The sequence below is a fragment of the Lissotriton helveticus genome, chromosome 10 (assembly GCF_964261635.1).
Source record: "Lissotriton helveticus chromosome 10, aLisHel1.1, whole genome shotgun sequence".
NCBI classification, from domain to species: Eukaryota; Metazoa; Chordata; class Amphibia; order Caudata; family Salamandridae; genus Lissotriton; species Lissotriton helveticus.
This window is the reverse complement of record NC_136071.1, coordinates 126,960,185-126,974,420: the sequence shown is the minus strand read 5'-3', so window position 1 is coordinate 126,974,420 and position 14,236 is coordinate 126,960,185. Positions and strand designations below refer to the sequence as shown.

At 44.6% G+C, this 14,236-nt stretch overlaps 1 protein-coding gene across 1 annotated transcript in view; it reads right to left on the bottom strand.

Moving 5' to 3' along the window:
* The window catches only part of DNAAF5 (dynein axonemal assembly factor 5), a 161,800-nt gene that overhangs the window by 16,598 nt on the left and 130,966 nt on the right, over positions 1-14,236 (bottom strand). Inside the window, exons 11-12 of the mRNA XM_078664908.1 lie at positions 12,630-12,786; positions 11,990-12,181 (exon numbers count right to left, since the gene is read on the bottom strand). Of these exons, the coding sequence (XP_078521034.1) occupies positions 11,990-12,181; positions 12,630-12,786 (349 nt within the window). The remainder of the gene's footprint in view (positions 1-11,989; positions 12,182-12,629; positions 12,787-14,236) is intronic.

The following is a 14,236-nucleotide window of genomic DNA, read 5'->3' as shown; positions in this document are numbered from 1 at the left end:
GGTTAAACGGAGAAAAAGGATAAAAGTGGTGTGCACGGCACTCTTTGACAGTACAAATAGACTGCCCTATTTGCTAGTTGCACCCAAGATATTACGAACAATCGACTCTAATGGACATGTGAATACACGTGAGATGTACATCCAAGATATAGAAGACAATTTTGCATGTATTGTTTGGCTTCATTAAGTATACGGACACTGATATCGTCGGCATGTTTATAATACAGTACACATTGCAATGCATATTGAATAAATGAAGGTCTGACATGAATATAAACATCAGTGTTAAAGCGCTAATGATAACATCAACAGGGTGGGCGGGGTATAGTCTTGAATCATCCGGGGAACCATCAACATGATCGAGAAACAATGGATTGGTTGAAAGTGAAGGGGATTACAAAACATCACCAGGTTGGATAACTTACAGAGAGGTGCGTTGTGGGATTTGTAGGTATGAGCGACAACATCTGTGCTAATTAAGTGCTCACAACAGGTGACGATTATAAGGCGGGGCAACTTCAGAACAGTTAAACTAGCTGGAAAGGAAGTTGCGCATTTATAATGCTGCCAGCTAGAGGGATTTGTGGTGGAAAGTTCGAGCACCGAACGCAGTTGCAAAGGTATGAGTTTGAGAGTAGGTGTTTTTGGGCTGAGAGCAGTGGGTATGGAAGAGGGAGGAAATAGTGGATTAAGGATGGAGCAGTGGGGATGTTATGCAGTGTGAAGGAAGGTGCAAAACACGGCACAACGTGGGGTGGTTTGAGGATTTTTCATGTTTGATTACGGTAATATTACAACACCGGGTTTAGAGGGAAAGCGTTGTACACGGGTCGATTCGCTTTAATGTACAGTTTCATGCATGTGAAGTAGAGTGATTTGAAGTTAAATGTTTACAGCCACGTTCTTTTATCTTATAGTGAAGTAGTGTGGCTCACTGGTTAGAGGCGGCAGACCCGAGAGCAGAGGACGGCCCGGGACCAGGGTTCGATTCCCGGCGCGGCAGGTTTCTGGACCAGGGTCAGCGGACTCGATAATTCTCTCGCCTCGGTGCCCACTCTGATCAGCGTTCACACTCGGCAACTCTGGGCATTAGCTTGCCTCATCTTCACTAACGGCCCCACCAGACCGCCGGGGATGCCTGGTCTCACCCTGGAGATACCCATTAAGGGACCATCTCTCAGGGAAGCCAGGAAGGGTTTCGCAGCGGTCGAAGCGCCTTGGGACCCTACGGGTAAGTAGTGCGCTATATAAATGCCTATACATTTACATACATTTACATTTACATAGTGAACCCCTGATGAAGGGCTAGTTTTAAGCCCGAAATGCATTGGGTAACATAATCACCAGCAATTGAGGATGTTTGACGTTTTTTGACGTGCCGGGAAAAAGGCATGGATTTGCATATCCAAGGCATGAGAAGCTTTTATAAAAACACTAATATGAATCACGTGTGGCAAGACCTTAATAAAATGGAATGAAATCATAAGAAATTTGGATTGATTTGGATTAACGCGTATGGCAATAGAAATGAAAAAAAATATTGAACATGCGACCCAGCTGTGCCCCTGGATTTGGAGTGCAGCTTTGCTCCAATTCGAATGCCATTCTTTTTGTTGGCATTCACAGTACTTTCAGCTGGGCAGAGCCATGGGAGCAACCAGTCCTAGTTTCTGTTCTACACCAAGGAGAAGGGCATGTCTGGCCCGCCCACCCCCACGCCACAATTACAGTACAAGAGCTCACATTATGATCTTGCCACACACACTGCAATCCTCAGACAGCATAAGGAGCCGAAGCCAACACTCGTGCACAACATGCCTCATCCTCTAAGAACGCCATTGGCACCTGTGGGGAGCCATAGCTCAGTTAGGCAAACCCCCTTTGTAACACCAAACACGGTTTCTGATTTAGCGCTAAGAAACCCTCACTGGGGTAATGTGCGCTTTAAAATAAAGAACTCGAGAATGCAATGCTAGCACGAGCTGGCTGTTCTGCACAGCTTTCTTCTTTGTGCATCATTATTTACGCACTGCAGATGGATATTCCGGAAAATGTTCTTAGAAACAATCAGGTGCTAAGAATAGCAGATATCACGATTGAATTGCAGCTTCGGTAAGTGTGTATTTACAGCGCAGTGCATCATCCTCGCGCTGACATCTGAGATGCGTATTATGGGATAGTTACTATCCGATAGTAGAATGTCATTCATTCACCACAACGCCAGATAATAACCCGCCCCTAAAATCTAACTAAAGTGTATATATATCACAAGTGATTTACATCAACCACAAATTACAACTGTAGCCATGAAACTGATCGTCTAGTCTACTGTGACAACTGTTGTTGGGAGTATTTTTAACAGGTACATTTAAACACTACAAATTAGCTCCGAAAATAAACGTTTTTCACAGGTTCAAAAATAGAAAGTTGACTCGTGTTTGTTTCTGTGCAAGCTATTTAAAGCGATATGAACAAACAGTACAGAATACAGGAGCTGAAGTCACCGCTGCGCTTCCGAAGGCCTCTATTGCCACCAGGCGGTTATATATGTGAACTGCAAAGCCTGTACAATTAACTCCAGATACAAACACAACCGGCGAGTTTGCTAAATTCACCATCATTGCTAAATCGCTGTGTCGGCAGGTCAGGACACCACCTATTTTAACCGTGAACAGTTCCCAGAGTGCAGTGTCATTTTAGGAATTTTTAGGCCCTGGACAAGACAAACTTTAGGAATCCGAGTCCAGTACAACGTTTTTATTTTATTACATGATGCCAAACAATACTGAATGCTAAAGGTTGAGATAGAGTAATAGATGTGAGACAACAAGAAAGATGCACTTACCAGTGCGCAGAGAGACCATATTTTGAGAACCAAAAACAGGGAAGGCCACTAACATAGACGTATGCCTAAGAGAGGGTACTGATCCAGGAGGCCGGTCGCAGTCGCGGCCGGCATTAATCGCGGGTGGGGGGGGGGGGGGTTTAATTTAATAATAAATAAAAAACTTTCCTGTCTGCCGGCCGGGTCCTGTGTTTTCTCGGTGCCTGCTCTCCTGCCTCCAGGAACAGGAACCAGGCAGCCTCCCTCCCCTCCCCTAAGCCAATCACAACGCTGCAATGGCAGCGTTGTGATTGGTGGGGCCGCCGCCCAGTCAGTAGCTTATGGGGAGGCCATGTTCTCCATGTAGGCTGCATTGCCTACAGAGGGCCGACCAAACAGTCATTCAGCCCTCAGGAGTGGGTAAACTACTCTCTTGCTGGCACAGCAGCCCCGCCCATCCACCCACCCACAACTAAACATAAAATGGTAATAATGGGAAGTAATTATTACCATTTTATGTTTCTGTTTCTCACACTGCAAGAAAGCATTGGGGCGACGCCCCTCCGCCCTAGTGGAGGAGCCGCCCCTGGCTGGACGGCTATAATACAGCACCAACCACTATAGGACTAGACTGCCACATCTCACAAACCTAAAAAACAGGACTGCAAATAAAGACAGAAACAGACCATTGGCTCAGGGGCGGTGCACTTTGCTCCACTCCAAAATAATTTGATAAGCAAAGGCCGAAAAGGATATCTCAAGTTGTGTAGCATTACCGTGGAAATGTGTAGATGTGAAGAGGTGTCATCTTTGCCGCACTCCTTAAACAGCGATGCAATGCCCTCTGGCTGTAAGGGTGGGGGCCAGTTTGAAGCAATGCTGCAATATCTTCCCCCAGTAAGAAAAGCAGCAGTGCTGGGGGCCGGTTTTGTTTAGCAGTAGTGCTTCATGCTGCCCCCCCCTCCACACCCACTTACAGGGGTGGGGGTCAGTCCAACAAAATTGCCAGGGCTGCTTTGGGTTCCCAGTCCGGCCCAGCTTCTGGCTTCCTCGTTCCATAGAGCCATTAATTCCGCGTTGGTCCAACAGAGGACTTCGGCATGCCACTGTGGTAACCGCCCCCAATATAGGTGACTTCCAACTCCTCGAGATTGAATGTCTGGCAATAAAAAGGGTCAGATCTAGGAATCTGGTCATAGTCCAACGAGTCTTGGAGCTGCAGTAGTGGGCATTCTAGCTTCTTCAGCTTCTGGCGGCAGGGGGCTGTCAAAAGGGTAGTGCAGGCAGTGTCCCAGAACATGTATTTTATATCTGTGTGCAAGGCCAAACCTCGCGGACACGATGTGGTTCCAAAAATGTTGCTGAGTCACTCTTGGGTAAAGTAAACGTGCTGAGCAAGTATGTCATGCATGTATTGGAACCTGGCGTTGCAGGAGGTTTTGTGGGGGAGAGATGGGGGCCTGTCCCATTCCCTCTGCGTGTTGGGGTGTCCCAAGTCTTCCTCCCACCAAGTCTGTAACACGGTCAGGGATGGCTCTGGTGATCCGTCGCTTCCCAGATTCTAAGGAGTAAAGTGCTCGGGCCAGAGGGTGTGGGGAGGGTGCCGTGTTAGTGACCGTTTCTTATAACTGGTCCAGATAAAATGCTTATTCCATACCCCTTAGCAGTTGCTTGCATCAGACTTTACTGCAAAACAAGGTTTATCTATTTTTAATTGGAAGGACTTATACTCTCTTGTTTAATTATTAACTTTCTCTATTTATACAATTGTTTATGTGTACCTGATTAGTGAAAGAATACTGTGTTCAATAAAAAACGTTTCCAATATAAAAAGAAATGCACTCAGGCTTTAAGTATGTGGTATGGGTATGTCACATGTTTACGGGAATTCCCAGGATGACTTCAAAGAAACTGCAACGGTTACATTATTACTACCTACCTCAAACTCTGTTAAGTGGAAAGCTGGAACGGACAACTGTGGTTCGGCTAAGTTACCAAGGGTGCCCCCCAAAAATCTGATAACATTGGGTGCACGGATGCAAAATTGGGGAAATTGGAAGCAGCAGGAATTGAATAGCGACCTTCCCAGGCAGAAATACAGTTACAAGAAGATTGGGCCCGAATAAAATCCCCAGATAATCTATGCTGTAAACCATTGTAGTATTGAGATATGTGGAAAATGTCATTGTTAATGTATACCACTGTCATTCTTATCTTTGAAAAGCCATAATAAACTTTAAATTTTTTAAAAATAAAACAAGATTATGCATCTATGTATTTACCCACATAGATGTACAGGTGCACTTTTCTGTATAAGGAAATGCGACGCTAAAGTGTCTGGACGCTTGCTACCTTTTTTTGCTTCTCACAAGAAAATTTCCCCATGTCCAACAGAGAAGGCTATTTTTCGACATCCCATTAAGTTTTCAGGGTGCTTTTTCCCAGTCCAATGCTGAAAAGAGATCTACTCCTGCCTTTGAACAGAGTAAAATAACCAGCATTTCCAGGGTGGAACTCTACCTGCAAAAATGTTTGCGAAAATCTAGGTTTTTGCACGTTAACTATTTTATACAAGAACATAGGAAACTTTTGTAAGAAGGACGAGACCATACCACTGAACCGGGAGGTAGGAAGGCAGTGAGGAATCTACATTTAGATACATGTATCATCCGAAGGAGGGTTACTGAAGGCATATAACTTGTTCTTCTGATGGATAATTCTAACCGTGGATTCCTCAACTTGTGAACAGACACCAACGTAGTAACTCTCAAGGTAGGGAGTCTGTGGAATGGCTCAGAGTAAAATGTCCAGTAGGACCGAGCGAACAAAGGGGCCATCTTGACGCACCTGCCAAGGCAGAAGAGCTTCATAAACGTGTGCACCGATGCCCCCTTTGGCTGCATGTCAAAAATGAATGACAGGCACTCAGCATGCTAGGTAGTGGTAGCTGCCATGGTCCTGGTGGGTCAGGCCTTAGTCCTTCTGGAGGCTGCTCTAATTTCAGTTAAAAGCGCTGCGAGGCCTACGGGTAGTCTGTGCGCTCTAAATGTGTAATTTTTCATTTCATTATCATCCTAGCTGACCGCCTCTGATTTCAATTAAAAGCGCTGCGAGGCCTACGGGTAGTCTGTGCGCTCTATAAGTGTAATTTTTCATTTCTTAGTAGCCAATGCATAGTAGATTTTAATGCAGATAAGGATCTAATCTATCAAGAGGTGACCCTTTTCTGCACCACTGCGCCCTTATTCGCTCCGGAGAACCCCACTAAGAGCGAATTGTCCACCCAATGTTCTTTCATGTGAATGATGTCAACACTGAGTGGCCTCTTGATGGAGTCTATCTTCCTCTTGTGATGGATGAGGCAGAGAAAATAAAGAAGAAGTGTGATGACCATGCCAACATGAAAAGGCTTCAACACCTTCGGTAGACATGCAGCTCAAGTCTAGTTTTGTTTGGAAAGAAGATGATATCAGGAGGCTGGACTCAACGGGCCTGAAGCTCATTCACCCGGCATGCGTATGTTACCACAAACAAGGAAGACCATTTTTAGAGTGAGTAGGTGCAAAGGATGACTGTTCATTGGTTCAAAAGGGGGACAAATTAGAAATGTGAGAACAGGTTTTAAGCCCCACAGAGGCATCGCAAAGGTTTACTGTTGAAAAGTCCTCTAAATACTGTAGAAAGCGTATCCCCACCAGTGATTTAAATAAGGATGGATTGTCCGGTAAACATAAAAAGCAGAAAGGGCCGACAAGGAACCTTTAAATATACCTAGAGCAAGACCACTCTGGGCCAAAACCAAAGCAAACAACAACACATCTGATAGTTTTGCATAAAACAAGTCCAACTGGTGGGCATAGCACCAACATACACAATTGTACCAGCACCCTGCATACACAGATTTAGTTCAAGGACACCTAGCTGCCAAAATGACAAAGGGGATCCACTGTTGCAGCTCAATCTCCATGCATGGAGGATTAGGTTACGCAGGCTCGGGTGCAAGACCATGCCCTGCTGCTGCAACAGGAGGTCCTCCCAAAGTGACAGCCTGATCGGGAGATGGATGCTGAAGTTCAGACGTTCCTGGTACCACACTCCGGGCCCAATCTACAGCCACTGGAATGACTTCGGCCTGGTTCCTGATATTCTTCAGAACTCTGGGCAAGAGAGGTAGCAGCGGGAAGGCATACCGTAGTATCATGCTCCACCCTAGATGTAATGCATTTCTGAGAAATTCTCCTTGAGAACTCCAGTAAGCAAAAGTACTGATATAGTAGCTAAGATATTGAGCCAGGGTTCTCTACACTGTCAGAAGCTGTCCTATACCACCTCCGGATTTAATGGTCATTCGTGACCTTGTAAGCGCTGCGGGGGGGGGGGGGGGGGGAATATTGTCTGCTCTGGCGTTTAAAGATCCCCCCATGTGGTGTACCACCAGGAAAATTCCTTGATGATTCAGCCAGCATTAGAGGCAGCACCCACTGCTATCACCTTTGTGAACACCAATGAGGTATGTGTGAATCTGAAAGGAAGCGTAGCAAACTGACAGTGCTCTTGGACCACTTTGAATTGCAGGTATTGTCTGTATACAAAACTCCTAAAAAAAATAAATAAATAAATAGGCCTGAAGGACGAGATGTGAAAATAAGCGTCTTTCAGGCCCAGTGCTACCATGCAGTCTTTGGGATACGGGGCACAGAGAACTGAGCCAAGGTGAGTATTTTGAATTTGTCCTCAGCAGGAAGGCAGTGAGAGGGGCCAGATCTAGAATAGGACAGAGGCCTCAGTCCTTCTTTGACACAAGAAAGTGCCAGAATTAACACCCACTACCTAGTTCCGAGACCAGTACCCTCCCCCTATGGCTCCAATGACAAACACAGCCTGCACTTCCTGGCATAAAACAGACATAGAAGTGGAAAATAAGTGGTCTGATATAGGTGGCAAATGCAGTGGGTAGAAAAGGAATGGTAGAATGTAGCCCCGCTGAACAATCTGCAGGACCCATTTATTGGATGTAATGTGTTATCACCTCTACAGGAAGCGTCAGATCCTCCCCCTACAGAATGGGTGTGCACCAGGAAGGGCGCACCAAAATGGCTCGGAGGTTGTGGCTAAAGGCATAGAAGACTGAGAGGAGCCCTACCCTATTGGTAAGGTCATTGTTTACTGGGCCTACATTCAGGACCTCAAAAGGGCTGGGAGGCCTGTTGAGCAGGGGTGGGGCGCAACATTGATGATATGCTAAGGTCCTGGCATATCCCAGAAAAGGCCCAAGAAGCATGCCCTGGCCTGGCTCTCCTTAAAATGCTACAAGGCCAAATCTGTCCTTTTACCAAACAGACAAGAGTAGTCAAAAGGGATGCCCATCAAGGACGCCTGGACGTGTTTTGAGAAGCCAGTGGACCTCATCCGGATGTGTCACAGAAGCCCCACACCAGTTCCCATAGCTCTATCCAGAGAGTCTGTGGTGTTCAGGCAAATGCAGCTGACCAATTTGGCCACATCCAGACCATCTTTAACGGTTCAGGCGTAAGAAGCTCGTAAGTCCCCTGGGACAAAAGGTAAGATTCACACTTCTGTGTCCTATAGTGTGTGGGTTTTGTGACCTAGCAAACCTATTGCATTGACCAACCTCAAGACGAGACTGGCTGAGGAGAACATACATTTTCTAAATGTGTTTACTCATTTTGACTGTGCTGAGTCGTGGTTGGAAAGGTGTTAGGGTTCACTCTATTGATGGTTGCCTATAACACCAGACTTTCAGCTAATGGATGCTGTGTTAGGAAGTGTGGCTCTCCTGGACCAGGTCTTTGGCTGGTCACCTGTCGGTTGACTAGAGGACCAGAACAGGATTTAGCCCCAGTGCCTAGCTTTGAGTCAGTGAAGGCTTCATTGAATGGCAAAGGAGGTTCGGTCGGAGCCTGGCCAGCATGTAGGACCTCTATTAATAAGTTTGTTTTAACCTCCCTAGTGGGGAGGTGGCAGTCATGGACCTCGGCAGCCATCCTGGTCATGGTAATAAATGAAGGTCTTTCCTCTGATGGTGGCCAGTGGGTGAGGACCAACCCAGTATCGGGTGTGGTGTCCAGGCCACTTGCGTCCTGTGGGTTCACCAGTTTTCACCATCACATACCGATGCAAACTCTTCCCCATCTGCATCACTATCATCTCCATAATGCTGGCTCATGTCCGAGTCCAAGCCAAAAAGTTGGTATAATGCGCAAATGTGCAGGGGTGGAGTCATGCCTGAGTCAGACGGATTCAATAGAAGCTGCAATACAATAAAGATCTGTACGTGGTCTCTGCCGAGGTCGAGACAGTGCTGGCTCCAAGTCGAATATCATGATGGGTTGCGGGTTGTCTTCCAGTGCCATTGGTGCCAGCATCAATGCTTGTGCAACTGGTGCAGAATTTAGCACAGGCCCGACACTGGCACTGAACTTGAAGTGGGGTCAAGGGACCCAGACAGTGCTTAGGGCAAATCTGCCAGTGGTAACCTGACTGGAAGACTCTGCTGAGCTTTAGGACCTGGAGACGTACCTGAGGGACAGGAAGCATGACAAAGATGCACAACATTGCCTCTCAAAAGGGCTCCACCTTCTACAGCATCACAGGTGGATTCCTGGATGGAATCATCTTGTCTGAAGTAGGAGCGAGACCTTGAGGCATGGTAAAACACTTACTCCTTCTCCAGAGAACAAGGAAAGAGGAAAGGAATGGAGTCCCACTTGGCCTCCCGATGTTTCTCCTTCGACTTACTCAAAGACTTCACCAGTGAGAAAGCTCTGCCTCTGGAACGATTTCAGGAGTGAGAGCGGGAATGGGTCCTCGCTTTCAATTTGATGTGGAGCTAGATCAGTGCTGAGTCTTCTGGTGTTTCATCATGTAGAGCTTTGTCTCATGCTCCCAATTGGCTTTAGGGTGCATCTGGGCTCAGTTGTCACTGGCTTAGCGTCGTTCGAAGAACATAAGCACTAGAGGTACACCTCGTGGGAATTGGTCATAGACATTTATTTGCAACATTCCCCAAAAGGACTAAATGCTCATTTTAGGAGGTGACATTCCTTGCTCACTGGAAAAAAAAAATCTAAGAAAATTTCCTCACAGACGAAAGATGGGCCAGACCTGTATAGGTGTCTTTGTGCAGGCAGATGGACCTGCCTATATTCAGCAGGGCAACACCACGGTGCAGGCTGTGGTGCTCGGGCCGCATGAGATCTGAGGATCCCAGAGCAAAGAACTTCATGACATGGTGGTGATGAACTGTCAATTCAGCATGACAAGGCACAGGCTGAATGGAACCCTCGCATCTTAAGCTGTCATCACCACTTGTGTCACGAAATAGGGAGTAAATGCACATGGTGGCCATGTTGGGTAGAGAAGACCTGTATATAAACAAGATGGCTTTGACAAATCTAATATGTCTGACTTGCACGGAGATAAGACCAATTATATGGAGAGTCTTCCAGATAAGACGTTCCATGTTTCCACGGATCACCAAAGTGTCCAACCCTCAGTAGACCTCTTTCTCTTAACAGCAGTTTTGCATTAGAACTCTCCAGATAAATAACGGTGTGATCCCATAATATCTGCATTGTAATACAGGTACCTGCACCTGCTCTTGGTAACCTTCCAAGTTGTATCCAAAAGACATGGCTGAATTTCCATTTATGCCAAACCCAATTCAAGAGGGTAAAACATCTCCATTGACAGTTTTGTGAATCAATAACATCTTTTGCAGTTGCAAACGTCTATTTTTGTATAATTAAGGTTCATAATTCATTTTTAATTATGTGCTTCACCTGCACTTTTTAGTGTTGCATCTTACTTTTATTTGAATTGAGTTTATTTGATTTGAGATTGATATCATGCCAATAAGGCAATACAAACCATTCTTATCTGAAAATATCCTTAAAAGAGAAACTGGGATTTATTCATAATGCTCAACTCAATGATTGCCCGTCATTTAAAGGTGGTTTTAATGTGCTGATGTTCCAGCAGCCTTGGCGGATGCGGGCAGTTGCCATCCGCTTACAAATATTTCAAGGTTTTAGCATTCACGGTTTTACAAGGCAGACATGAAAAATTATTTTTCATGAAGTAAATGTTGGAACTTTAGTACTTGGCAGATACAGCTTAACCACTGATGAGCACACTTTACAACACCATGCAGAGCTGTAATATTATGGCTGTACGGAGGTCTAAGAGAAAGCAAAGCTTAAAATGAGTGATGCAAAGATCTTCACCAGACTCAGTAAAACACTCTGAAAAAGACACACTGAAATAGATATAAACTGTCAGCATGAAGACATATATACTAGGTCAGCATACCCACTGTTGTAGAGATGCAAACCAGCTCTTTTGGTGGAAGAGCTAAAGTCTATGGCAGCCAGAGGCTGTATTAAAATATCAGGTATTTTAAACATAATAGTTAGGTATATGAAAACATTTAAGAGTTACAACCAGTGAAACAAGTTTAGCATGGAGGTTCCCACTGTTATGTTTTAGAAAAAGGAACCTAGATTGTATTCATTTGCATTACTTTTAACTTTTAAACAGCCAAGAAAATGCCTAATAGGAAAACACTGCTCTTGGCAAGAAGATAATAAAGGAAGATGCACAGAATACATGCAGCTATTCCGGACGTTCGAAACCCAGCATTTAAAGCCAGACTTGACACTACTCATGATGGGTCAATGTTTTTTGGTAAGCAATACCCAATACATGTTGTATGATCCAAAAGAAATACTTGCATTCCAAAACATCAAAGCCAACTTTCTGAAAGCCAGTTGCCAATTATTTTGATTTTGGGAGGCAGAATCTAAACCCACAGGTTTTTCACCTTCACCAATGTATTTACACAATAACTCATCAGTGCCCCACTACACCCTCCCTTTCTTTGCTGTCCTCCCTCTTCTCCTCAATTATTTTCCCAAGGATGCTTTGCAGTCTTCTCCTGTTTATTGTTATGGCATGTGCAGTTCCTTTGCCCATGCCTCTCTTCAAACACTTTGCTACGATAAGCACTGTTACGCTGCAATACATATATTTTCAATTCATTCGAAACAACGTTGACTATTGATTGGATGGTTTAAAGAGTTTGGATTTCAGTGTTTCTTTTCCTATCATGCGCTCAAGCAAAGGACTGTATTTTTTATAACTTACCCAACACAGCTCCCTGAATACTGCTGTCAGGGTCATCAAGATGGACCAACAGTCCTTGGTATAAAAATTCAATATGTCCCTTAAAAGTAGTCCTTTCATAATCATCTGTGATACTCTTAAACCAAGTAATCAAGGCTTTAAGAGCTGCAACTCTCACTTCATCAGAAGCATCATCGAGGCGTTTTAAGAGTTCTAAAAAAACAGAAAGGTGGGGAATAGTAGGTTTAGGTTTCAATTAGTGTGACATCCAACTAATTCACATTCATTTAAAATGCATGAACCCCTCAGCTGATGTACCACTTGATAACACCTACAAGCTAATATGCTGGCTACTACATCAACATGACTTATGCAAGCTCTCAGATCATGGATGGACCACTACTTTGACCAATCATTGGCTACCTACTAACAACCTGGATTTTTTAATTTTATACATAACTGTATAAGAGGCTGCAAGGTTGCAATGCCTTCTGTTATACGTTGCATGCCTATGTCTGCAAGTACTTAGTTATACATCATTCGGTTAAAGTGTTACACAAATGTATTAACACGGCTCAAACAATTATAACATAAGTAATGCCTCATCTACTGCAAATGAGTCATATACATCACACTTCTATAAATGATAAACCATTCTTACCAGGGTAAATTTTGTTTAGTCTATCAGGGTCAAACTGATTCCCAGAATTTTTTAGGAGTGTGTTGATGATACGGCATGACAATAACCTAGTCATCTTGGAATCTTCATCCAGTGTTGTAATCACCTGAGGCATCAACATGTCCTGCACATGCAAAATCTAGAAATAAACAAAAATACAATAAAAAAAGCGGCATAAATATACCAGGCACTTCCTGGTAAACTGCTTACTTGCAAAACCACTGGAACCTTTTAACAATTATACAACACTTACAGCTTTGGTGAAGGAACATTTTTACTTACCTTTACTAAGTATTATAGCTAGGGATTTTGGTACAGAGTCTAGTTTGGGGGGTGTTTACAGTAGAATCTACAATGGTTTTTACAGCGAGGTAGAAAGAATCGAGTTGGTTGGAGGCATTGTGTGGTGACTCTGAAATGGTTGCCATGTTATTAAGACTTTGTTTTATAGACTCAAAATAGAAGTCTTTGAAACATGAGATGGGACCAGTCTAATGGCATTGGAGGTAGGCAGATGAGAAGACTATGAAATTTACAGCATTGCCTTTTATGTGAATGGATCAATGATTTTCCGACTGATGCTGAGAGCCTCAGTGAGGTTGAGGAAACCTTTCTCCAAGCCTTAGTGGTGGGGCGTTCTTGGAGGCTGAGTTTTCAAAAAAAGATACGTATGGAATAGTTGTCTTCTGTAATAAATGGTCTGTAATTAGCTAGATAAAAAGTTTGCCTGAGTCCAAGATGTTTATGAGGTGGATGGTGGCTACCTAGAAGAGCAATAAAGTGTACAGAAAACAGAGAAACTCCAAGGAGTTAAAGGCGTAAGGAACAGTGCACTAGGCCAGGTCTTTGGATGATGGCCAGCAGTCCTCTTGTCACCTTCCTTTTGATCAATCTATTGTATGCAGTGTTTCTGGTGATGAAGAATGTGTGTGTAAAGAGGGGGGTGGCTGAGTGCGCTGCAAGATGAGTCCTTAATTTGTGAGCTCCCGAATTGGTAATGATATATCTGATAGTAGTGATAGATTCCTTACCAGAGAATTGCCCCCAAGGCATCAGACTGGATCCCGAAAGTTTTCGTCAGCAGTACCTCTTCGCGTCGGTAGGAGTCGTCGTGCAGCTCTGCATGCGTCGTTGGCATCATTGTCGCCGAGATGACGTTGCTGGAGCAACTTAGATGCGCCCACGTGCGCTGACGTCAGTTCTGTATATGACTTCGCGTGCCAGGAACGCAGAGCCATGCATTAAACTGACCACTGGTGCCATGAAATTAGGGCCCTGAAAGGGATGTCCTTAACCCTCGAAATCAGTTCGCAGAACGAGGAGGATGGGTACGGCAGTAAGGAATCTATCACTACTAATGTTTTACAGATATATCGTTACCAAAGGTAAGGAACTTGTGCATCTGAAAAAAACATGTAGTGATGGATTCCTTACCTTAGAATAGATACCCCAGGTATTCTAACAACGGTGGTGGGGCTGCGAACCAAGAACACACCGGGAAGAACAGAACGACGGAAGAAGCCGGCCTCTCCGGACTTGGCTGTCCAGGCAGTAATGCTTGGTAAAAGTGTGCAGCGAGGCCCACGTAG